The 24,622-nt window shown below is 49.9% G+C and overlaps 1 protein-coding gene across 1 annotated transcript in view; it reads left to right on the top strand.

Moving 5' to 3' along the window:
* VWA5B1 (von Willebrand factor A domain containing 5B1) overlaps positions 1-21,454 on the top strand; it is a gene marked incomplete at its 3' end in the record, with an annotated part of 39,775 nt that extends 18,321 nt beyond the window's left edge. Inside the window, exons 9-21 of the mRNA XM_082449906.1 lie at positions 446-648; positions 1,116-1,230; positions 3,014-3,199; positions 5,110-5,293; positions 6,158-6,348; positions 9,956-10,157; positions 10,578-10,892; positions 12,431-12,568; positions 15,705-15,836; positions 17,986-18,060; positions 18,692-18,761; positions 19,283-19,400; positions 20,960-21,454. Coding sequence (XP_082306032.1) covers positions 446-648; positions 1,116-1,230; positions 3,014-3,199; positions 5,110-5,293; positions 6,158-6,348; positions 9,956-10,157; positions 10,578-10,892; positions 12,431-12,568; positions 15,705-15,836; positions 17,986-18,060; positions 18,692-18,761; positions 19,283-19,400; positions 20,960-21,454 — 2,424 coding nt within the window. The remainder of the gene's footprint in view (positions 1-445; positions 649-1,115; positions 1,231-3,013; positions 3,200-5,109; positions 5,294-6,157; positions 6,349-9,955; positions 10,158-10,577; positions 10,893-12,430; positions 12,569-15,704; positions 15,837-17,985; positions 18,061-18,691; positions 18,762-19,282; positions 19,401-20,959) is intronic.
* Positions 21,455-24,622: the final 3,168 nt, after the last annotated feature.

Below are 24,622 nucleotides of genomic sequence, written 5' to 3'. Positions count from 1 at the left end.
TCATAGGGATTTAGTGCCACAGTCAGGCCAGGACTCAAGTCTTAAGATTTCTAGTCTAGTGGTCTTTCCACCATACCTCCTGCCTCACTCATCAGAAAAGGAAACCTCATTTGTGCTGGGCAGTTAGGGCTTGATGCGCTACCTTTTCCAGGGGTGTTTATATTTTTAAAGAGGAACAAAGAAAGGACAACAGTAGGTTAAGACATCATGAATGGTGGCATTTGGGGCATTGGTAGGTGGTGTTATTGGGCAGACTCACACCGAAAAGTGGCCACCTATTCTTCCTGTGCGTGGGGCAGAGATGAAACTGGGAACATGAGTCAGCTCCAGTGAGGCTGAACTAAGATCCAGGGAAACAAAGGATTCATCCTCCAAGGGGCTTAGAGCCTCCACACCATATAATGACCCTGGGGACGATCTCCCTGCCCATGACCCTTCTCGGCAGGAGAGTTTGGCCAAGGCCTGTGACAACATCCAGAGGATGCAAGCCGACATGGGTGGCACCGACATCCTCTCCCCGCTCAAGTGGCTCATCCGGCAGCCAGCGCTCCGAGGCCACCCGAGGCTCCTCTTCCTGATCACAGATGGTGCCGTCCACAATACCGGGAAGGTGCTGGAGCTGGTGCGAAACCATGCCTTCTCCACCAGGTGGGCACAGGCTGAAGGTTTAGGGCTCGGTTATTCTGGGCTGCCCTGGGCTGGGGATGTCAGAACTGGGGCAACGTGGAAAATGCCAGGAGGAGAAGAGGGGACCCACAATTCCTACCGAGCTTTGCTTCCAGGATGGTGTGGCCGACTTCAAAGTTTGCCTTTTCCCCACAGTGGTTCAGGAGGGATAAGATGCCCACACCTCTGCATCCAGGTTTCAAAGAGCAGTCTAGGCAGAGGAAGTCCTACCTGCTTCGACTCTGTGCTGGGGTGGGAGGTGATGGGCTGCCCATGTGTGAATGTGAGTGCCCGCTGATGACCCTCTTTCTTCTCCCTCACCCTCTGCCTGAAGCTGGGCCAGCTCTGAGATAGCTCTGCTGGATCTTGATTTACCCCTTTCCCCACCAGGGGACAAAAAGGGCAGAGAGAATGGGAAGTAGCAGCCTCTCTTGTCCCCCCTCCTCCAGGTGCTATAGCTTTGGAATTGGACCCAACGTCTGCCACAGACTGGTGAAAGGGCTGGCAACTGTGTCCAAGGGCAGTGCTGAGTTCCTGGTGGAGGGGGAGCGGCTGCAACCCAAGGTAGGCAGAAGGGCCTCCATCTCTTCTGGTGCTGGGACCTCAGAGGCCCACATTGGTCACACAGCAACTCAGTGGTGGAGCTGGGATTTCACCCCAAGTCTGAGCACTCCACTAGGCTACACTGCACCCCAGTGAAAATCAGAGTTGGAGGCCACAGAGTGGACAATTCCTGGAGCTAGTACAGGACACGAGATGCTCTGGTCTCCAGCCACTGGCTCATATGCTCCATCCACTGGCTGGGCAGGATTGGGGCTCCCAAAGGAGTCACTGCCTCTATGGATAGGAGTTGTGCTTGGGGTCATTTCTGGCCATGTTCCTGATGATGACAAATGATGGTTCAGAAGAATCTAAAGGACCCAGAAATCAAGGCATTTATAGTCTTCTCTCCATGTCCTGCATAATTGGCACAAATAAGCCAACACTTAGAAAATTCCTGTGTCAGTCCAGACCTTCCAGGAACAAGAAACAGAGCTGAAGTTAAGAGTGCAAGGGGGGGCTTCCCTGGTGGCGCAGTGGTTGAGAATCTGCCTGCCAATGCAGGGGACACGGGTTCGAGCCCTGGTCTGGGAAGATCCCACATGCCGCGGTGCAACTAGGCCCGTGAGCCAAAATTGCTGAGCCTGCGCGTCTGGAGCCTGTGCTCCGCAGCAAGAGAGGCCGCGTTAGTGAGAGGCCCGCGCACTGCGATGACGAGTGGCCCCCACTTGCCACAACTAGAGAAAGCCCTCGCACAGAAATGAAGACCCAACACAGCCATAAATAAATAAATAAATAAAATTTAAAAAACAAAACAAAACACACACACACAAAAAAAGTGCAAGAGGTTTCTTGAGGGATAAAATCTCTAGAAGGGAAAAGAGGAGGAAACAGGAGGGAAAACTTTTTAGGCCACGTGCAGATGCAACGCTTGTGAAAGGGAAGGAGGGGAGCAGGATTGGTCAGGGAGAGCCTCAGACTGCAGTGCAGGTCTGACAGGGTCTCAACCAACCCACCAGGGATCTCTGGAGCAAGAATTGCCCATTAGGTTGTCTATGTTGGGTGGAAAGACCAGGCACTAATATCCCTGCCATGCTCATTTGTTGCCTGGGGGCTTCCAGGGAGAGGTGTGAACTTGGTTTGAAAGCTGAGGCATTGCACATGGAGACTGTCATCTAACTGCGTTCCTTGCAGCAAAAGAACATAGTCTTTCTCGAAGGGAAATTTGAGAGTGCACCTCTATGGCTGCCACAATCCTCAAATCATTTTTCTCCAGCTTTGCAGTACATTTGAGGAAATCATCCTAGGGGATGTTAAACCACTGTCTAAGTGCTAAACCAGCTGTCATTTATTGAATGCCTATCATGTGGCAGATACTTCAAATGCAGTATCTTCCCAACTACAGGTAATCTTCCCCACTACACTGAAAGTTGAGAATTACTAACTCCCTTTAACAGAAGGGGACACGGGGGCCCAGGAAGGCAAACTGACTTGCTCAAGATCACTATTCAGTCCATGTTTTGAGACAAACTTTCTGTGTGCCCCAGGCTCATCACAGCCCTACTCTGAGTCTTGGGTTTTTCTCATTTATAAAATGCTAAGCTTAGAGAAGGTGAAAGCAAAGATCTGCTCCAACTCTGATGTTCTAGAGGCATGTTTGCTGCTGAGCAAGCCACCCAAAGTCTACTGTCACTTCTTCCCTGCTACCTCTTCTCATGCTCACACCCACATGGTCTTCGTGCTCCTCATCTGTGCATATCCCCGTTCACACATCCCCCCCAACCTGTGTTCTGACCCTGTCCAACAGATGGTCAAATCCCTGAAGAAGGCCATGGCCCCAGTCCTGAGTGATGTGACTGTGGAGTGGGTCTTCCCTGAGACTACCGAGGCCCTGATCTCACCTGTCAGCACCAGCTCCCTCTTCCCTGGAGAACGGCTGGTGGGGTATGGCATTGTATGTGATGCCTCCTTATACATCTCCAATCCCAGAACAGTAAGTATTTTAGAAATTCCAGGGGTCAGTGGGGGTCCAGAACCCTTCCCACAAAGCCATCCTTGGCTGGAAAGACAATTTATTTGTGGCAGCTAGGAGCCAATTGGATCTGGGTTTACTCTTGTGGGGTAGAGTTGTCAGGCCATGGGCATTCAGTCATGGTGACACTGCTTGGGTAAATGCTACCATCTCAATATGTGGTTCTCAAGATCCCCTGCAAGAGGAGAACTTGGGGAACATGTTTAAAATGCAGAGCCCTAGCTCCAACCCAGGTCCCCTGAATAAAAATCTCTGAAGATAAGGCCCAGGAACCTGCATTTTGCATAGTCTACTCAAAGTGATTTTGATGAATAGTTCAATTCAGAACAATGGCACTCAGATTTCTTTCCCTGAACACTCTAGACAGATCATGTCTCCTTAGATGAACTTGTGTTTTATTTATTTACATGGATAATTCTCTTGTATGTGGTGGCAGAAGTGGAATAAAAGTGAGGAACTTCTCAAAGGGAGGTAGAATCCATGCTAAAATGTAGAAGATTGCCTGAGATGCTATTTCCTCATCTAGCTTCCCTCTTTAGTAAGTCTCTCCACTCCCCTTTAAAGGATTTGTCATCTTGTTTTGTCTTTAAGCAGGAGTCACAAACTCAATGCCTAGAGGGATTGGGCAGGTATAAAATGAACAAAATGGGCTTGTTGTAAAAATTAAAGGGACAAATGTCATGAGAGATAGCAGACATTCCCCATATAGAGGAAGTAAGGGGTGGTGAGGAATACAGCAAACTGGAGAGCACACACTCTGTCTAAATGCTCAGCCCCTACTCGGCTCTAACAATCAGTTACCATGCAAGAATGTGGACCCTATGTTAAATGTGTTTCCAATCGTTCAAGAGAAGTTAGAATTTTATTTGAAATTTCCAGATTTTAAAATGTTATGGAATCTCTTAAGAACCATGGTCAGTAATGGTAAAAGTGTTTTGGAGATTAGAGTGTTCAGCTGCAGGGAGAACATGCTAAACAAAATGCTGGTCAAGACTTTGCACAGTCTAGGCCTTTCTTGGAGGTCTGAGAGGTAGCAGATCATCCACAGACCTTACTACCTGCAGGAACTGTCAAATCTATTCTCCTTTCCTTACCCATGAGACTGGCATTGCTTTCTCCTACTACTAGAAGGGTTGTTGGGTAAGGGTATAATCATGACTTACCCTCCTGGAAGCTGATCTAGAAATAACTAATAAAATTAGAAATATATACCTTTTCAACCCAGAAAAGCCTCCTAAGAATCAAACACATAGAAATAAAAGTGATGTAATAGATTCATGGTCAAGGATTTATTGTAGCATTTTTTACGGTGGCAAAAAATAAATGGCCACAAAGTGAATGCTTAATAAAAAGGGGTGGTAGAATATCGTACAGCCAAATGTTTAAAAGAATAGTTGATGTGAAAGATTTCCAAAATGTTTTAAGTGCAAAGTTCAAGCTACTGATAAATGTAAGTAATATGGTCCAGCTTTTGTAACACAAGATGACCCCAAAAAACCCTTATATTTTTACATATGTTTATATCATGGAGAATGGAACGAAAGGAACAGATGGTTCATGCTGTTATTTTTGGTTATCTATTCGGAGACAGCAGTAGCATTTAGAATTACACTTTTTTTAAACATTTAATAAAGAATATAATTAAAAATATAAACAACATAAGTGATATGAAAAACCACCTCCATTCACCATCCCTTAAATTTAGGCAGAAGTCTGCCTAAATTCCCCAAGCAAGCAAAAAATTTTCCTATTATTTCGGTTCTTCAAAGGTAGAACCTGCACCACCTCCTCTCCCACCCCTTGCTGCCCTTTGGACGTCCTTCCTGACATCCAGCCTCACTCTAAGCCCTCTTTTCTCTCCCTCCCTCCAGGACAAGAGAAGACGATACAGCATGCTACACTCGCAGGAGTCCGGCAGCTCTGTCTTCTACCACTCACAGGATGAGGGGCCTAGCCCAGACAGCGGAGACTGTGCCAAGAGCTTGGGGACACCCTTCACCCTGAGGCAGGCCAAAGGTGCCCAGCCATCCAGCGGAGACTCCGCCACCAATCCTGGTCAGTCAGTTGCTCTTTGTGCTTCACTCCCTTCTCCAGGGAGGCCATGATTGCTACATTTTCACTGCACACTTATTATGTGTTAAGCACTTTTTACAATCTCATTGAACGGTTAGCAGCTGTGGAGGTGGGTACTATAATACCCATTTTACAGATGAGGAAACTGAAACTTGGAGAATTTTAGCAACATGACTAAGCTCATGGAACTTGAAAGAGGTAGAGTACAGATAAAGAGTTTAGACCTGTCTTCCTCCAAAACCTCTTTATGGTTCTAGTTTCCATTCAGAGGGTAATTACTGATGACCTACTAAGGCTAGGTACTGAGCGCAGTGTGGGAAGCCAAGATGACTCAGACATGGCACTTGTCCCTCAGAAGTTCTCCATCTAGTGAGAGAGATACAACTGGCCTTAACTCTCTTAGAAAGCAGAATGATATGGACCACAAGAAAGTTTAACAAACTGTAAGGATCCCAGGGAAAGGAACATCTGGTAGAGGATATTAACAGAGACATAATGAGGGCACTGGTTCTTAGAAGTGGGAAGGGAGAGGAGATTCCAGGCAGCAGAAACTGCCTGAGCAAAGATGTGGAGGTGTCATACCTAGGAAACGCATACACAGCTGGTATATTTGGAGCACATAATACCTTAAAAAATGAGCAGAAAGGAGAGTAGCTGGGTGGATAGATTAGAGCTAGGTTAGGCAAGGCTTTGAATGCCAGGTGAGGTGAGGCATCTGCACATATTTCAGTAGGTAAGCAGTGGAAAACTCAAGAAGTTTCCAAGCAGGAAAGGGGTATGCAAGCCCCTCTCTCTTTCCCCACTGTCCTCCACCCTGATGGCTTCCCCGTCACCACTCCTGCCCAGGTCTAGACTTCTCCCAGCGACGGCGGGCATACAGCACCAACCAGATCACCAACCACAAGCCCTCTCCAAGGGCCCTCACGGCCAGCGACCCCACAACAGCTGCCAGGAGATACCCACTGAGGAAAACCAAGCTGCAGGACCTCACCAAGCAGACCAGCCTGGATGCCCTGCGGTGGCAGATTGATTTGCAGGTACCCAAGTAGGGCATATTGGAGTTGGGGGTGGCCACGGATGGGGAAGAGCTCTGTCTCCTGCTTCAGCCATAAGGATGGAGCTTGACCACAATTTACAGTGAAGTGAGTCACTTCCTCCTTTTTCTGGATCTTCACTTGCCTGACCTCCAATGACAACTTCCTAATAATGATACCCATTGGTCAATGACATCACCCATTCTCTGCTCGTAGAGCTTCCCCGTTGGCAAGGAGCACTCCCATCTACACTCTCACTTGATTTTACAGCCCTTGGAAAGGAGGGAATGTGGGGGCCGGCCACCCCCACTCCGTACAGATGTGGAAATTGAGGGTCAGAGAGGTAAAGTGACTTACCCAGGGTCACACAGCCAGTCAGGAGATTGCAGCCAAGGACCTTCTTCCCGAAAAGCCCTTCCTTTCCCCTCTCTGTCACCTTCTGCACCTTCTGAAAATCCCAAGGCTGTGCATTCACCCAGGGCAGAGATCATCTCAGAGTCAGAAGCACAGCAGGACCAGTCATCCAGTGTCCGGCCAGACCAGGGTTTCTCAGCTCCCACACTATGGACACGGGAATTCTTTCCTGTGGAAGCTGTCCTGTGCACTGTGGAATGTTGGGCAGCCTCCCTGGCCTCTATCCACTGGATTCCAGGAACAATACCATCCCCAGTCAGGACAGCCAAAAATGTCTGCAGACACTGCCAAACGTCCCCAGGGGAGGGGGGCAAAATCACCAGGTTGAGAATCACTGTCCTAAACCAAATTGGTATTTGCTATTATCTGTATGCCTTACCCCATTTTCTTAAGAATGGGCTTTATGTAGCTTTGTCATTGTGAGTCTGTGGTTCCATAAAAGTAGCCTTTCGCTCTCCCATTCCCACCCATAACCCCCATCCCTCCCCACCTCCAAATACACATAAGCCCCCTATGCTCCCCAACGGCGGGGACACTGCCACCTTGCCCCTGAAGGCTCTTCTCTGTGCTTAGCCAGGAACCACCCGATGCAGTTGGAAGATACTGACCTTGGAGTTAGGCAGACTCTGCTCCTCAAGCATGTTGCTTAACCTCTCTGAGCCCCCAATTTCTTCATCTATGACATGAGGAGAATAGCTTGTCAGATGACTGAGCTAACAGTCATCAACAGATGTTTACTGGGAGCCAACTGTAGCTGGAGGGCTCTTGCAGCATTGGCTGATAAAAGATGAAGTGCCTAGTGCAGCACCTGGCACACAGTAGGTGTCCTTTAAATGCAACTCTACTTGGTGAGAGCTCTGGGCAGCTTGGCAGCTCTCCTCCTCACTTCTGGCCCATCTTTGTTCATCTCTCCCCATTCCCTGCTTGGCTTCTTCCACAATCTATCTCCAATACACTTGTGTGAATGCATATGCATGCACATACACACACACATATACACTCCCTGCAGCCTATGGCTGGGTGAACGGGGTTGAATCTTAGACTAACTTGTTGCTATGGAAACTGTAGCAACTTCTGTTTCTCAGTGTGCTGGTGATGGTGGGGCAGGGGTAGGGGGAATCCCAGTCTCTGCTGTGGTAGAGAGGTTAGGGATGCCCTGGGACCCAGCAGCCTTGGCTGGGTACCAGTTCCCACTGAGGCCGTCCTAAGAGGGAGCAGTCCCTTTCATCTCCCACACCCTTGTACCATCCCCAGGACCTCAGGCTCAGAGGAAACAGGAAGGATGAATCTAGCCTCTGCCCCAAGGAGACCCCATCTAATGGGGAGGCACAGTCCTCTTTCCAGTAAATATTTGATAGAGATGAAAAAGACCCCATGGTTACCTGTTAGCCTAAACACTAAGAGGCACTTTTTCTCTCTGTTACACCTAATAAGTGCCTTTGTCCCCCCATCCCCTCCTCCTTCCAGGCAGACGTATGTGTTCCCAGAGGCGCAAAATTTATTTTTAACTAATTTAATATTCTTTAATTACAAAAGTAATACGTACTCAGGGTTTTCAATAAAAAAAACTCTCGAACAGTTCATTTGAATATAAAGTAAAAATAAAAGTCCCCCTCCCCTGTGCCCTGACCCACTTGGTTTTGGGTGTTTCCTTCCAGAAATACTACACACACTAAAAAACACACATATGTGACACACGTATATGTTTTGAACAATCATATATACAAACTGCTCTCCAATTTACTTTTTAGATGTCTTTTTAATTCACTTTTTATATGCAGTAACATTATTCTTTTCAGTGAACAGCTCTATGAGTTTTGACAAATGCATGTAGTCATGTAACTCTCTCCACAATCAAAATATAGAACAGTTGCAATTTACTTTTTTGAGATAAACTTTATCTTGGACATCTTCCCGTACTGGTTTGGAAAAAATCCGCCTCTTTCATTTCACTGTTGTATGGTGTTCCATTGCATGGATGTACCATAACGTATTTACCAACCCCTAGCGATGGACATTTAGACAGTTTCCGGATTTTCACTTTTACAAACAGTACCGTAATAAATATACAATATGGGCACATGGATCTTTGCATTCTTGTGTATTACCACAGAATTAAATTCCTAAAAGTGGAATCGCTGGGTCAAAGGAGATTGTGCATCTTGTTGAGAGACAGCACGCTGCTAAATCGTTCTTTTACAAGTGTGCTTCAGTGCACAGTCCCAGCAACAGTCCATGAGAAACTGTCTCCTTGTCGACAACTATGGTTGTCATCAAACATTTAAATATTTGCTAATCCAGAAGATTTAAAAAATCATAACTTATTTCAATTTAGAGCAATGCTCACGAGACTGAGCATTTTTTCATGGGCTTATAGAATCCTCTTCCTATGAACTGCCCGCAGATGCCCTTAACCCATTATTCTATTGCGTTTATCTCCCTTCTCCTCCACCCCAGTGATTTATAAGAGCATTTTCTTGAAAATGATCTTTGTCATGTGTGTTGCAAATATATTTCCCAGTTTATTCCTTGTCTTTTGAAGTGTTTTGTACTAGCACTAAGCAGATTAAATCCATAAAACAGAACAGAAAGTCTAGAAATAAAACCAAATATACATGACAGCTTTGTCAGGATAGAGGTAGAGAACTGATAAGCCATAGGGACTCAATGAATGAACTGTATTCAGTAAATGGTGATGACGCTTGTACACTTCATAAAATCAAAGAAAAGGCTGTTTTCTATTTCCTTACATCAAAATAAATTTTGATTTATTTTGAATCAAAGATTTAAACAAACAAAAATAGAATCACAAAAATTCTAGAATTTTTTTTAGTAGGAAAGACTTTTTAAGCATGACAAATGAGAAGACATAAGGGAAAAGGCTGATAATTATAACCACAAACACACACAGAGTTTTAAACTTTATGGCCAAAAACAAAAAAGGTGGGTTTAGAATATTATCCATGGTATGTGATTTTCCACGGTTTTCCTGGTTTGGACTTTATCCATGGTTTGGGATTATTTGTGCTGAGGTTTCTCATGGGTAGTGGAGAGCAGGGCATGTGTCCTTGGGTACTACAGGGGCAGTCCCCCAGGAGGAGCTGGGGTAGCCAGGGAAGGAGTTGCGGCTGGGAGTGGAGGGAAGGGGGCCAGCCACCAGGAGCTCAGCCTCCTCCCCTTCCTCTTGCATTCTTAGCCCTTGCTGAACAGTGGCCCGGACCTGAGCCAGTGCCCCAGACTCTGGGGTCCAGGGGCCCGCAGGCCCTCTCTGCTGCCCCAAGGCTGCCAGCCCTTCCTGCCCTCCGGCCAGGAGACCCAGGCTTGGAGCCCCATGAAAGAGCTGGATCTTGGGTCTGGCCTGAAACCTGCCTCAGACAGCTGCAGCCCTGGGGACCTGGGTAAGTGCCCACAGGGTCCAAGACCTGACTGGGGACAGGGAGGAATCCTAGGCTGTAGCCCAACCTGGGAGGGGGGCATCTGCTGTGGCCCATCCCTCCCAATCCCTCTCTCCCAATCAACCTGGCCCTTGGGCTGCCTGTGAAGCTCCCAGGTGTCCTCCCTGCGGAGTGACCCGCCACCCTACCTGGCCCCCTCAGGTACTGGCTTCCTGAGAGGTGGGTCTGCCCTACTCTTGGGGACAAGCCAGTGCCACCCCTGCTCTCCTAAGGAAAGAGTTGTGTGTTCCCTGGGGGCGGGAGGGGGGAGGGGGACTGTCCTTGCTTAGGGGTGTCTGCATCCTGGGGAGGGATGATGTCGCCTGGGAATGGACCCCCTGTCCTGCAGCTCAGATCACAGCCCGCTTGTCCCTCCGCCCCCAGAGCTGTCCCATCACCCCTCCGCCTTCGAGACCGAGACGTCCTCGGACTGGGAGCCCCTAGCCGAGTCCGAGGAGCAGGCCAGTCCCCGCAGGCCCGCCACCCCAGGACCCGTGCTGGGTAAGGCCGTGGTCAAGGGCCTGCGCGACAGCCAGCCTTTGCAGTGGGAGGTGAGCTTTGAGCTGGGGCCTCCCGGCCCCAGGAGGGGCGGCGCGCGTGAGCCCGACCTGTGGAGCGAGACCTTCCACCACCTGGCGGCCCGCGCCATCATCCGCGACTTCGAGCAGCTGGCAGAGCGCGAGGGAGAGATCGAGCAAGGTGAGGGCCGCGGGCCCGCCCCCTCCTCGCAGCCCCGCCCATGCCCCGCCCCTGCCTCTCCCCCAGGGACTGCCCTCCTCCCCTGGCTCCACCCCCTTCCTTCTCCCCACTGCCCTGCCACCGCCCAATGCTCCGCCTCCCCTCCCCATCGCTCTCCCCAGGTGCCTCCCTTGACCCCCACAGTCCCCCTACACACACACACACACACACACACACACACACACACACACACACAGCGACCCAGGGCTCCACCCCCTGCTTGATCTGCCCCCTCCCAGCCCCACGCTCCTCCACACCTCCCACACCCACCCGGTGACCAGTCCTCTCCTCCCTCCTCTTCCTCTGCTCCAGGTCCCTCACTCCCCCAGGGCATCTCCCTGCAGCGCCCCTGTAGGGCTCCCGAGACAGAACCGTGGGGATCGCCCTATTCCACCTGCCTTGCTCCTCTGGGACCACACCTATCTTCCCACAGAACCCCTAGATCTAATCGGCCCACCCAGTAATCAATCAAGGCCATTTACTGAGTACGGATCAGCTGGGGGCCAGGCTCAGGGCTGAGCAGTGCAATGACCACCACCATCCCCGTCCTTACTTACGAGTGCTTGACACAGATTAGCAGGGAAGCCAGCTGACATTAATCAAATACACACAATTAATTGAGTGCATTTGTCCTAATGCTATTAAGAAGAAACACAGGGATCCAAGAAATTGTATAACAGGGATGGTGGGGAGGCTAATTTAGTTCAGGAATTGGGGCAAACTTTCAAGACAGTGATTCCTGGGATCTTGATGGAGCACACTTGGAGAACAGATAAATAGAGAGATAAATAGAGAATATTTCTATTATTTGTTATAGTTTATGCTTTATTTATATAACAATACTACATGGTTTATATTTTATATTATTTGTATTTTTGTATATGTTATTTTTTTTTTCTTCCCATGAGCACTTTACCTTACAGTTTACAGGACATTTGTCCATCCTTCATGCCAAGGAGACTGCTCACCTGCTCAGTAGGAAGAGCCTGGGCTTTGGGGACCATCCTGAGTCCTGATCTCAGGTCCATTCCTAACTTGCTGTGTGACCCTATGCTCACCACTCTCCCTCTCTAGTTTGTCTCTGCAAGGTTGTCCCAATGGGCCAGACCAATGGTCCCCACACAGTCAGGGGACCTGTGAAATCCTGCAGCAAGATTCTCATCAGAGAGCTGCAAAATGAAAATAGAAGATACTGACAACACAGAGATTTGGGGGTTTTTTTCTTAATAACACTAAAGTTATTTAAGGAAAGTAACTGTCATTTTTTATTATATGTCTTACCTCTTTTACATTAAAATATCCTTATTTTATGAAGTGATGGTGGAGGTTTTAATAATCTTGAGGGTTTCTTTTAAATGACCTTAATGGCAAGTTGGTAACTCCTTAATTTTAAGGGCTTATTTAATTCCAAAGATGGGACCATGGATCTAGCCCTCCTTTTAGCTCCCAGAGCTCCCATGTCAGGTCCACACAGTGACCCCCCGCTTCTCCCCCTGCAGGGTCCAGCCGCCGCTACCAAGTGAACGCCGTGCACACCAGCAAGGCCTGCAACGTCATCAGCAAGTACACAGCCTTCGTGCCTGTGGACAGAAGCAAGAGCCGTTACCTGCCCACCGTCGTGGGATACCCCAACTCTGGTAAGGCAGGTGCACGGCCAGGGCTCTTCTGAGGGCCAAGCAACTCCCAAGTGGGCCAGAGGAGGGGGACTGGGATACAAAGGAGCCTAGACTGGTGGGGAGGGGTTCAGGGAAGAGCTAAAAGGCCCCCCAGCAGATGGTTTGGCCGCCAGGGGGTAGGGGGCACACAAACCCCCATCCCACTGCTCTGCAGAGGGCTGTGAAACCATCCCACTCCCCTTTTCCCACTAAATAAATATGACTTGATTGTATTTTTCCAATTGGTATGTGCTCACTGTAGAAAATTCTAAAATATAGAAAGATGTGGATGGACCTCGAGATTATCATATAAAGTGAAATAAGCCAGAGAAAGACAAATATCATATGATATCACTTATATGTAGAATCTAAAAAAAAAAAAAGATACAAATGAACTTATTTACAAAACAGAAATAGACCCACAGACATAGAAAACAAACTTATGGTTACCAAAGGGGAAAGGGGGAGAGAGATAAATTAGGAGTTTGGGATCAACATAGACACACATATATAAAACAGATAACCAAGAAGGACCTACTGTATAGCACAGGGAACTCTACTCAACATTTTGTAATAACCTATAAGGGAAAATAATCTGAAAAAGAATATATATGTGTGTGTGTGTATATACATATATATATATATATAAATCTTAATCACTTTGCTGTATACCTGAAACTAACACACTATTGTAACTCAACTATACTTCAATAAAAAAATTAATTAAAATTAAAATTAAAAATTAAATATAGAAAGACATAAAATACACAAAAGTGACTGGGACGGACATTCATCCAGAAATGCGCGTTAATTAATCCCTTGGTGTGACCATCCTGCCAGACTTCTTTCTACAGGTGTCTACATGTAGAGGAATCAAAAGACAGATCATTTTGCATAAATTGGATCGTACCAGTATGTGCTATATCTTACAAACTCTGGGTGTGGGAAATATCTTTCCGTTTTTTCATTTCAATAGCAGCAGGTACCCCACTGCAGGGAGCGATCATCATCATAACAGCCAATTAGACAGTGTTCCAAAGCCCTTTATAGACATTAAATCATTTAATCCTCAAAACAGCTCTGCAAAGAAGATACTCTTTCCCCCATTTTACAGGTGGGGAAGCAGAGGCAGAGGGGGTAAGTAACTTGCCCATGGTCACACAGCAGTGAAGGGCAGAGTCAGACTTTGACTCCCAGTAGCCTGGTTTCAGAGTCTGTGCTCCCTCCTACTCCTCTCCACTGCCTCTTTTTTTTTTTTTTAATGTTTTTTATTTATTTATTATTTTTGGCTGCATCGAGTCTTAGTTGCAGCACGCGGGATCTTTGTTGTGGTGTGCAGGCTTCTCTCTAGTTGTGGTGCGCAGGCTCCAGAGCGCGTGGGCTCTGTAGTTTGCGGCAGGCGAGCTCTCTAGACGAGGCGCGTGGGCTCAGTAGTTGTGCCCCGCGGCATGTGGGATCTTTGTTCCCCAACCAGGGATCGAACCCACATCCCCTGCATTGGAAGGAGGATTCTTTACCACTGGACCACCAGGGAAGTCCCTCCACCGCCTCTTAAGGTTTATCAGAATGTAGCCCCCTATTATTAGACCTTTTGTTTATTCCCCTTTTGATTATTGTAAATTGTGCTGCAAAGAACATCTCTGTGCACCTGTCTGGTAATCTCCTCAGGGCTGACATTCAGAACTAAGATTGCATATCAAACAGTTGGCCCATTTTAAATTATTGTGATATATGTTATCAAACTGACCCTGCCCCCAAAGGTTATCATGAAGGAGGTTTTCTACCCTCACCACCACTGAAAATTGTTTATCTTTCTAAACCTACTAAACTGAGAGGGGAGGAAAGTATCTTCGGGGAATTTCTTTAGTTTCTTTGTTGAAAACTTTTCGTATGTTTATGGACTATATGTACTTTTTCTTTCCTGCATTATCAATACATTTTCTGTCCTTTGCAGCAGCTTTTTCTTTTTTCTTTTTAAAGCAGACCTCCTGAAAGAATCGTGTTTGGAAACAAAATATGCCTTTTCTGATTCCTCTGCCCTCCCCCCACCTTGTTTTTTAAAAATCTGGTACCAAAATATTCAACGACCCACTCCCTCCCTCCCTCTCTCTCTGCCTCAGTTCCTCTGATTTCAGGCTCTGGTCAGCAGCCCACGCTGTCACTCCACTGGGTCTTCTCACCCACTGGGCACTGTCACCCTGAATGATGTCACCCCCTCCCACTCATCTCTGACCTTTTTTTTTTAGCTTCTGTAGCCACAGTCTGGGAGTTTTAAGGACCAGGCACATATCCTAACCGAAGTCCCACAGCCCCCTAAGATCTGATCAGCACTTCCCAAAGTGTGTTCCAGGAAACTAGAACCCTGGTTCCGTGTCTTGTTAATGGCCATTCAGCACAAAAATAGGAAATACCAGATTAGGAAAAAACATTTCTGAATGACTGGATTAAATAAAACTTAAAAGCTTTCTTTACTGCAGGACTTCTCAGAGCCTTTAGGGTGTTAGTATACATGAAGAGGCTCAGAGAATGGACTACCGTATGAAGCTTCTTCAACACTTATTTTCCAATGGAACTCTTCATTTTTTAAGGGACAACTTCCAAACTAGTGTTCTCCGAAAATGGAGTTTCCCAAAACACACTGTTGGGTGCTGTAGCTTCATCTTCATACCCTGATGCTGATGCTCTGGGACTCAGGGCCCTGCCCTGTGGGAGAGGAAACTTGGACCTCGGTTTCTGAGACAGCAAACTGAGAGAGAAGGGAAATGGGGTGTTTCTGAGAAAACCAGCCTTTTAACTAACTAGAAAACATTGGTGCTTTCTGAACATTATCTCAGCAATAGAATTTACCTGGCAAGGTAAGTATTATTCTCCCCATTTTCCAGGTAAAGAAACTGAGGCTCAGAGTGGTCAGTACCCCATCCAGCTAGTCAGAGATGGGGCTGGGGTTCAAACCCAGGTCATTCTGGCTCCAGAGCTCATGGTCTTACCTTCTGCAATGCCTCCCTGCCTTGAGATAATTGACAGAGTGAAGCCAGAATCATTCCTGCCAGCCTTGGGGAAGAGGCAAAAGACTGGCACAGTTGTACCCATCTGACCCCTTCTCCTTGTCCTCATGAAGGTGCTGTGTTGCGGATGGTCAGCTCTCGGATGCTGACCAGACAGTCAAGGGGCACTTCTGCTGGTTTCGGGCGGTCCCAGACGATGCTTGGGGAAGACTCGGCTGCGGGAGATGGCAAATTTCAGAACCTAAGTAAGAGCCGCCTCCGGTGTGCTCTGAAGCCTGGGCCCCTGAGCCACTGCACCCTCATCTCCGAGGCCCCGAAGGACTCTCTCTGAGTCTTCACTCTGGGCCTTATGGGGCGAGAGCAAGGCCAGGTTTCCTGGATTCTCTGAGGCCTGAGATGGGCGGGGGGGGCTCAGCATGGCCCAGGCATACGTCATTTACACAGCTTTGCTGAGAGAGCCACCAGGAGCCAGAGAGCAGCCTGGCCTCCCTGCCCACGTGCCCGCACCATCCCCCACCTCTCCCTTTTCAAGGTCCACCAACCCCAGTGGCTGCTTCCCGCCTCCAACCTCTCAGTCCTCCCAGGCACTGAATGCCAGGAAACCTAATAAAGGAAAAAGCACAGAGGCGGTTCCATCCCACCTTCTGCTTCTTCCAGGATTCCCAAAAGCATCCTTTCCACCTTCACCTGATTTCATTGTGCCTGCAGCTTGGGTCCTTGAAGAGCCATGATTACCCTTTGGTGACCTTGCACTAATTCACAGGATTGCCTTAATCCTCTGTGTCCTGGATGTCTGCGTGTCTTTTTGTCCCACTAAAGACAGCCTAACTGCTGCACTAGTCCTAACCCCTTCCTACGTGCCCTCACGTGTACAATGAGCATCTCCTGCCTTCTTCTGTGCATGGGAAGGACGTCAGAGGTCCCACCTGGCCACTAGCCCCGACCCCCAGGTCATAACAATGTTTTACCTGAGGGATTAGAAAGTGCTCACAGACTTTGATGGGTTAAAAAAGGAACAGTTTGTAAGGAGGTGAAAATCCCGAGGAGGATCTCTTCAGAATTAAGGAGTTCTGCCAACTCCTTGGTCCCTCAGAGCCTCCAAAACCAAGGGGAACCTGCTCTACCCCAGAGCCAAGCTGGGTTCCCAGTCTAGAGGAAACTTCTGGTCTACCCTTTCCTTTCTCTGTAGCTCAGCTATTGGTGGCCCATGGCTTCCATCAAAATCAAAAATCCCTTCTTTTGAATTGTCCTCTGATTCACACTCAGTGTGTAGGACTTCTAAACTCTTAGTCTATCCCAAGCCCTTTCCCCCCACAAGGATGACAATGGCTAACACTCACTGAGGGTCTTCTATGTGCTGGGCACTGCTTTAATTATTCATGACTCCTCACACCCATCTGAGAGTGTTTCTTTTATTTTCCACATTAAGAGATGAGGAAACCGAGGCTCAGAGAGATTAATTGACTTACACAAGGTCACACCGCAGATGCACAATAGAACCGAGATTTGAACAAGCCGTGTCTGGCTCCAGAGTCCATGAGGTTAATTAACCACCATGCTCTCTGCCTGCTGGTTGCCTCATTCATTCAGTCACTGGTTCACTCTTGTGCTGCCCCCTGAGCATCCAGTGATAATCAGAGCTTCTTGCCCTCACAAAGCTACTAACGGTCTCATAAGGGAGACAGAGGCTTTGCAGAACAAATCTGTGCATGAAGCTTTTTCCATAATTTGGATCATTCCTATATAGTATATATGCCCGTCACTCTCCAGCCATTGAAATATTATAATAGTCATAAGAATAATCATCCTGATTATATATTTTGAACAAACTATGTGCAAGTATTATCCCCATTTTACAGATGGGGAAACTGAGGCTCAGAGCCCTCTGACATGTCAGTGCATGTTCTGATGCCTCCTGGAGAGCTGGCCTGAACCCACCTTTCCCCCCACCTCCAAACACCACGCTCAGGCCTCTGACCTGCTCCTGCTTCCCTGCTGGGTCTGCAGCTCACGGCTTTATTGAGCACTTATCATGGACCAGGCACTAAGCACTATCTGTGTATTATCTCATTTAATCTTTACAACAACACAGATCAATACTATTATCCCCGATTTGCAATTGAAACTTATAAAGCAAGTAACTTTCCCTGGGGTCACACAGCTAATCATTGGGAGAGTTGGGATTTGAACCCAGGCATGTCCGACCCTTATAGTGGAGCACAGGTGGTATCTTTGGGAGATGAAGGCCCATCCAGGCAGGGATAGGAACCCTGACCTTGCTCTCCCAGCCCATCCCCAGGTACTGTGAATTCAGACCAGCACTCTCCTTGGGAGGATGGGAGGTAAGGGGGAGGGCTGGGGAAGCTCAGGCCTCACTGGCTTCCTCTATTGTAGATGTGGAGGAAAGCCCCACTGCGCCCTTCAGTGAGAACACATCCCCGGGCCGCGAGAAGTACGCTACTCCTGAAGGTGAGTGGGCAGTCTGCCAGCTCTCCCTTTAATTAAAATAGTGATAGATCTTTGGGCCAAGAGAGTGTCTTAACCCAACAAAGTCCTTGTTGGTTCTTTTATTCCTCAAAACAGTTCTATGTACGATAAATAGGAGTATCCACACTTTAAAGGAAGAAAACTGAGACTCAGAGAGGTGAAGTGACTTGCCCAAGGTCACACAGCAAGTTGGTGACAGAGCTAGGCCAGGAATCAGGCATCCCAATTCCCAGCTGAGGGACCATTCTACCACCTCACTCTGCCGAGAATCTTCAAGCAATGTGGCCATTGAGGAAACTCAATGTCCCTACTTGGGGCTGAAGGGGGTTGATGTGAAGTTGTCACTGTCCCCACAGGTAACCTTCCAGAAGATGCCAGGGGCCACCAGCCAAGGGAACTTGGAGGCCTGCTTCTTTACACACGGACCCACATATTTCTCCCCTCCCCATACCAACTGGGTCAGAAACAGCCCTGCAGCCCAATCATTAGCTCAGATCCCTAGGGGTGTAGGCAAGCCGCTGCCCCTCTCTGGGCCTCTGTTTTCCCATCTGGGTAGTGAACAGCTGGACAGGGTCATCTGTCAAGCCCTAACTGTCATTCTGTGGCTCTCCAGGTCCCCTGCGCAGTCTGGCCACCAACACCCTTTCTTCCTTGACGGCTTCAGAGACTCTCTTTGGATCCAGGTACATGGGATTTCCACTGGGGGTTCACTCTACCGCCACCCATTTTCCGAGGACTGTCCCTAGCTTGGAAGGCCAAAGGCAGGCCCAGGCTGACATTTACACAGAAATGAACAATCTGAAGGATGCCAAGAAGGACCCCTGCCCAGAGATAGCACTGTCTTCAGGGATCACACTGCTGAAACCACCTCCGCCCCAAGTTCACTTCCCACGGGTTCACGGTGTCTTTGCAAGTGCAAGTCCCCCTGAGAGGGTTAGCATGAGACTCTCTGACCACTGGGCTGAACAAGAACATGCTATCAAAAGAGAGTCCTAAAAAGAACATTACCTCGCCCCTCGCCCGGGCAGCTGCTAACTGACTGAGTGCCTCCGGGGAAATGCAGTGTCAAATGAGGAGGTCATCTGTCAGATCCCTTTCCAGCCCTGGCTTTCAGAAGCTGTTGAGTGGGCTCTGGGGGAGGTGGGATGACCAGGGACACCACTGGGGCAGCGGTGGTCACTCTTCCCCGGCTCCACCCACACAGGCTGAATCTCAACAAGTCCAGGCTGCTGACGCGAGCGGCCAAGGGCTTCCTGGGCAAGCCACTGACCAAGGCTCCAGAGTCAGCCCCAGGGAGCCAGAGCTTCGACTACGTCCCGCTGGTGAGTGCCCCAGACCCCAGACCTCAGGCCCACACTCAGCAGAGGGGCTGCCCCCTGCTCCCCCTCCACCAAGGGAAGAAGACCTAGACCTTCCCGCCCACGTAGCAGCCGGGCAGAGGGAGTTTGCCTGAATCCTCCATCTGGGGATTAGGAGTGTTACTAAAAGCCAGCGCCAGCACCATGAGAATTCTTTGCAATCTGCCACCTTCGCTTTAAAAATTCACGGGAATCTTGCCCTCTACTCCACCACCTCTGTGTGCCTGTTTTTCAATACATAAAAATAAGCCTTGAAACGACTCACATGCAAGTAAAATGAACACCTCAGGGACATGCAACGTGTTTAGCAAGTGGCTCTGCAGATGCCCCAGCATGCGGGGCAGGGAGAGAAACCCAGGTCGGGAGTGGGTGTCTCTGAATTGAGGAGCAAGGGAGCCTGGTCCTGCCACACCTGGGGCTCATCAAGGTTGGGGATCAAGAGGTGCCGAAAGGAGGGACACGGTTTGAGCTTCACTGCCCCGCGGCAGCCCCTGCACACCCAAGTGCTTAGTGCCCCGCTGCAGCCCCTACACACCCAAGTGCTTAGTGTCACTTTGAGTTTCCAAATATCCTGGGCAATAGAGCAGGAGGCATGTATTCACTCAGCAAGGATTTGTTGAGCCAGGCACAGTGCTAGCCCCTGGGAGACAACCTTGAACTAGGTGAACATGGTCCCTGCGCTCACGGCACTGCCAAGGAAACCAGGCAATTCTGATCGTTAGGTGCTGTGATGGGAGAAGTTGGGTTTGGTGGGGGAGAATGGGGAGGCAGGGAGAAACCTACTCCAGGCTTGAGGTCAGGGAGGAATGACGCATGACTTCTGGAAGAATGTAATGGTTAAGCCAATAGTTTACATGCTGAAGTTACATGGTTAAGCCGACAGTTTACACATGAGAGAGCGAGCTTAGGCACTGGAGAATGGGGTGGAGGGGAAAGAGTCAAGGACAAACCAGCGCTTTGGAAATCATAGCTTGGATTTATTCTAGGAGAAAATTGGAACTACTGAGCTGTTGACCTCCAAAAGGTGACAAGGCCTCTGCCTTACAAAGCCCCTCAGGATGCAGGAAAGATGGAGTGAAGGTGGGGGGACAGGGGAGGGAAGTAGAGGCAGGGAAAACATGAAGTGGCAGATGGTGGATTGCAGAGCTGTTCAGAAAGTGGGACCCGTTGGGACTTGGTAACCAATTGACACGGAGGGAGGAAGAGGGTGGTCAGCTGCCCAGAGTCTGTTGGATGGCAGTGGATGGTCCCAGTGGCCGAGCTGGGCCCATCTGCCCAGGACAAGAGGCGGGTCTGGAGTGAGGATGTTGAGCTGGGCTTGGAAAGTCATCAGCTTGAAGTACCAGTGGGATAAAGCATGGCGATGCTCGGCTGGGCTGGGTATCCCGCAAATCCCCCGGGAAGGTGGGGCGAGCTGGCTGGGGGAGGTGAACGAGTGGGCTCTGTGCACCAGACCTGGGCACAGCCTGGGGCTCCATGGGCTAAAAAGTTTGAGGCCCACTGAGGGGCTCCCACACACACAGGTGTCTCTGCAGCTGGCCTCCGGAGCCTTCCTGCTCAACCAAGCTTTCTGCGAGGCCATCCACATCCCCATGGAGAAGCTCAAGTGGACCTCACCCTTCACCTGCCACCGAGTGTCCCTCACCGCCCGCCAGCCCCCGAGTCCCCAGATGTGCACCAGCCCCTCACCTCGGCACCCCTCCTGTGACCGCTTCTCCCCGGAGCCTCGGGCCGAGGGCAAGCCGGGCTGGGAGCCCAGGGCTGCGGTAGAGCGCACGGGGAAGCTGTGGGCCACAGTGGTGGCGCTGGCGTGGCTGGAGCACAGCTCCGCCTCCTACTTCGTTGAGTGGGAGCTGGTGGCCGCCAAGGCCAGCTCGTGGCTGGAGCAGCAGGAGGTACCCGAGGGCCGCACGCGGGGCGCGCTCAAGGCTGCCGCCCGCCAGCTCTTCGTGCTCCTGCGGCACTGGGATGAGAACCTGGAGTTCAACATGCTCTGCTATAACCCGAATTATGTGTAGTGGGGGAGGAGGGGAGTGGGGGAGGGGGGGAGAGGGAGGAGACCACGTGGCCCTGGTAGGGGGACTCTTGAAACTGTAGCCAATATACTGGTTGCTAGAAAGAGCCCTGGATTGGCAATCAGGAGGCCTGAGTTCAATGCCAACTTTGCTACCACCTAACTGTGCAACTTTAGGCCAGCCCCTCCCTCCCTTCTGAGCCTCAGGTTCGCCACCTGTAAAATAAGTGGGTGAGGTGAGGGAGTTGGACTAGAATCCCAGAACGTTCAAAGGTTCCTTTCTGCCCGGACATCCGGAGAGCCGTGGAATTTACTGCCACGGGGGTGGGGGGGGGGGGGAGAGAGCGTATACAGTTTAAGCCTGAGTTCTCTCTGGAGGAGAATCACACGGGCAATGCCCCCCTCACGTAAAGGGTGGATGAGCGGACCCAAAGCCTGAAAGTGACCAGACCTGCAAGCTTGCATCCAGGCAGAGGGAGACCACCTCTGCCAGCTGCGCTGTGGGATGAGCATTTGTCTCCATGGTGACAGTCCAGGACCCTAAATCCCGCTTACAAACTGCCTGGAGAACCATCCTTCCCAGCACTTTAACAGAGTCACCCGGGGAACTTTTCGTTTGGCTTGGAAGCCCTTCATATATTTTAGTGTTGGTTTGCAGACTATTTGTGACTTCCTATCTAAAAAGAGGAGATGGGCAGGATAAAGGGAGGCGCCCCGCAAGCCAAGGTGTTAGCATTAAGCCGCAGCCTGTGCAAAACTAGTCCCAAAAGAAGAGCCGTGGTCACAGAAGTCAGTGGAGAAACCCGAGGACACCTGAAGTAATTTTACACACTTTCAGGGACTGCGTAATGCAAGCTCTATCCCCTTGTGTTGAGGGGCTAGAGAGCCACCCTGTGTCAGCTGCATTCTGGGATAGTGGGAGCCCTCCCTTGCCACAGCACACTGTGAGACAGAGGGGCTTTTTTTGCAACAGAGAACCTTTCTTGGCTGCAGTGCATCTGGGGATGGCAGCTTCCACTGGGAGCCGTGATTTATTCAATGAAATGAAAGACTCTTGAAGCTTCAAAGCAGAGAGCCCCTGGGGACATCCCTCTCTCAGGCCCACCATGTGTACCATGTGGGGACAGGTGTGTCCCAGCCTCAGATTCCCTCGTGGCTGGGGCCCCATCACCTCAGTCCTGCAGACTCCCTTGGAGGTGGGTCTGGACCTCACCAAGGAAGCCCATCAGCTTGGGACTTCACACTGAATCCGTGCCCTTGCCCAGCCCCCTCTCCAGGGCCTTAGACTTTCCTAACCAAGGAAAGGATTCCCTTCTGGCCCCAGGGCCCTGGCGAGAAGCACCCTCCCCCCAGATGTCCCCCTTCAGGGGTATGTGGAGGACCCCATGGATCAAACACCTTCATGAAGCCTCATGAAAACTCAAGAAATGCCCAGTCTTCAGCAGGGGGTGAGAGAGAGGTGTTTCAGCAGGACACCCATCACGTATGGAGAAAAGGCAGCCCCACCAGGATGCGGTACCCTGCCCCGCACGCCACCCACCCCCAATGCACAGCCCTGCCCAACCCTCCTGCTGTGCTGCAAAATCTCCCACGAGGGGATTTCACCTCCCCAGCCCTTCTGAGGTTCTCCCCAAAAAGCCGGTGACCCATCCCGCATGGAGGGGAAGGGGCTGGAGACTTCAGATCAAGCCCCACCTGCTGCTTGGCTGACTGTTCTGCTTCAGATGCACCCCCACCCCACCCCCACCCCCGGGGAGGAACCCAGCCGGGCAGTCGCGCACACAGAGGGATGAGGGCTCGAGGCTCTGGCTCCAGACCTTGTCATCTCCCTGCATGCGTCCTCCCCGACAAAATAACACTTGTGCAGCTATGCAGCCAGCAGCCCCAGCTTCAGGGGAAGGAGGAAGGGGCGTGGCATCGCCTTCTTGGCCCCCAGGAATGGAAATATTGTCAAGCTGAGAGCTGAAATGCCTGGCACTAGTTTGTGCAAGTGGCTATCCCTCTCTGGGTGCCCTGGAGCCAGGGTTGGGTGGGGGGGGGGAGTTCCCCCTGCTTTGATATTCCCAGATTCTCTGCCTCTGAGGTGTTTCCCTCTTAGTGACCATGGACTTGCTTGATTGTCTGTGTGACCTTGAACAAGTCCCATGTGCTTTCTGGGCCTCTTTCCCCCTTAAGGTGACCAGGTGGGACAGGGCTGGCCAGCCTCTTGCTTAACCTGCTTCTGGGTCTCCAAGCTCAGTGTGGACAATGACCGGAGCTCAGGTGGCCCAGTACCTGCCCAGTGTAAAACCAGTGCTGCAAGACCCCTGGAAGGAGGAACTGAGAAGCCCGGCAGAGCGATGGGCACACCACCCCCTTCTCCAGGGAACTGACTCAGACCCTGCCCCAGTAACAGTTGCTGGAGCCCTGGACTACTTTGATGCACAAGCAGGTTGCTGACTTGTGCACTCCCTGATTCCCCTGCTCAGCACCCAAAGGTGCAGAGGAACAAATGCGCCTTGATTTCAGATAACCCAAGGGCTTTGGGGGACATCTGGATAAGAAACATTGTTTAAAAACTCCAGTGGTATTGAGAGGACATGGGTCTCAGGAATCTGTCCCCAGGGTTGCCAAGCAGAGGACCAAAGGGACTTGCTTTAAGGAAGAGAGAAGAACCTTAGGTATTTAGCACATGCATTGAAGCTAAAGTGGTTCCAAGGGTTCTTGAGTAGGTGAACCGATGCCCCAGCAATCGGGATTGATTTGGATTAATCTGGATTCTTTGTTAACCTAACCCTTGCTTTCTAGGTCATGCAGAAGGATGTTTATGCCCTACCTGGCTGAAGAATCAGGAGGGTACAGATGCTTAATGGCATTGTCCAGAAAAGCCCAGCCTTTAGTGGAAAGAACGTGGAGCTAAAAGCTGGGGAATTTAAATGTTGGTCTAAACTCCACCCATAGTGTGCTGTGTGACTTCTGGCAAGTTGCTTGCTTTCTCTGGGCCCCTTTTCATATTTTGTAGAAGGATGAGGTAACACTAGATCAGCATTTCCAGCACTATTTCTTGGTTGATATGTGAATTAGCAATTCATGAGAAACTGTCTGGCAGGCAAATATGTTGGGAAAACACTAGGAAAACAGATTTCTTGAAGTCAGGACAACTCAGTCCCATGAATATGTAAACATGCATTGT

This window comes from Balaenoptera physalus (genome assembly GCF_965194825.1).
Source record: "Balaenoptera physalus genome assembly, chromosome: 1".
Lineage (NCBI taxonomy): Eukaryota > Metazoa > Chordata > Mammalia > Artiodactyla > Balaenopteridae > Balaenoptera > Balaenoptera physalus.
This window is presented reverse-complemented; position numbering and strand designations above follow the sequence as displayed.